The sequence below is a fragment of the Colobus angolensis genome, unplaced genomic scaffold, assembly GCF_000951035.1.
Source record: "Colobus angolensis palliatus isolate OR3802 unplaced genomic scaffold, Cang.pa_1.0 Scaffold77, whole genome shotgun sequence".
Classification (NCBI taxonomy): Eukaryota; Metazoa; Chordata; class Mammalia; order Primates; family Cercopithecidae; genus Colobus; species Colobus angolensis.
The window spans coordinates 2,727,628-2,728,597 of NW_012121487.1; the positions used below are offsets into that span (position 1 = coordinate 2,727,628).

General features: G+C 42.3%; 2 protein-coding genes across 2 annotated transcripts in view; one reads left to right on the forward strand and one right to left on the reverse strand.

Moving 5' to 3' along the window:
- Positions 1-970, reverse strand: part of GON4L (gon-4-like (C. elegans)) — a 292,893-nt gene that overhangs the window by 128,094 nt on the left and 163,829 nt on the right. The window lies entirely within an intron of this gene.
- The window catches only part of LOC105502109 (28S ribosomal protein S29, mitochondrial), a 51,637-nt gene that overhangs the window by 46,011 nt on the left and 4,656 nt on the right, over positions 1-970 (forward strand). The window contains exon 6 of the mRNA XM_011928489.1: positions 340-470. Within this exon, the coding sequence (XP_011783879.1) occupies positions 340-470 (131 nt within the window). The remainder of the gene's footprint in view (positions 1-339; positions 471-970) is intronic.

The window sequence follows — 970 nt, forward strand, 5'->3', positions numbered from 1 at the left end:
TGGCTAACACAGTGAAACCCCGTCTCTACTAAAAAATACAAAAAACTAGCTGGGCGAGGTGGCGGGCGCCTGTAGTCCCAGCTACTTGGGAGGCTAAGGCAGGAGAATGGCATAAACCCGGGAGGCGGAGCTTGCAGTGAGCTGATATCCGGCCACTGCACTCCAGCCTGGGCGATAGAGCGAGACTCTGTCTCAAAAAAAAAAAAAAAAAAAAAAACAAAGAAAAGAAGTATATATGAGAAACTAAAGTCATTTCCCATAACTTAAAAGAGGCTGGAATATTTTGAGTTGAATACAGTTTCTGCCTGGCTTGTTTTCTTCTGCCTCTTTTTTTTAAAGCTCATCTTTGGGTGAAAAATTGTCAGGATCTTCTGCAGTCCAACTACAACAAACAGCGCTTTGATCAACCTTTAGAGGCTTCAACCTGGCTGAAGAATTTCAAAACTACAAATGAGCGCTTCTTGAACCAGGTGACTAGACTCTCAGTTGAGTGCTTGGTAGTCCTTATATGGATTCTTTGTGCCCTGAGTACCAATAGACAATGGAGAACTGATACTGGAGTTGAAATATCTGTATCATTTTTAATTTCTTTTTGTAAGTTTTGCTCACAGTGGACTCATAACTTGAAACTCATTTATCCATGTGAAATAAATAGGCAACAGTAAGTTGTTCTCATTTTGTGGGTAGCAAAGTGAAATCCAGTTGATTCATTGACTTGTCAAGGTACATCCTCCCATCCCTCACAAGCACATTTCCAACTACATGATTTTCTCCAGATAAGATCTTTTTAGGGAACCAGAAATGTATTGGAAAAATTCTTTACCCTGATGATTCTTGGGATACCCTGTCTAGACCAGGGGCCTTCAACTCTGGGTATAAAGCAGAGTCACCTAAGAGCTTGTTAAAAATGCAGATGCTGGCCGGGCACGGTGGCTCAAGCCTGTAGTCCCAGCACTTTGGGAGGCCGAGA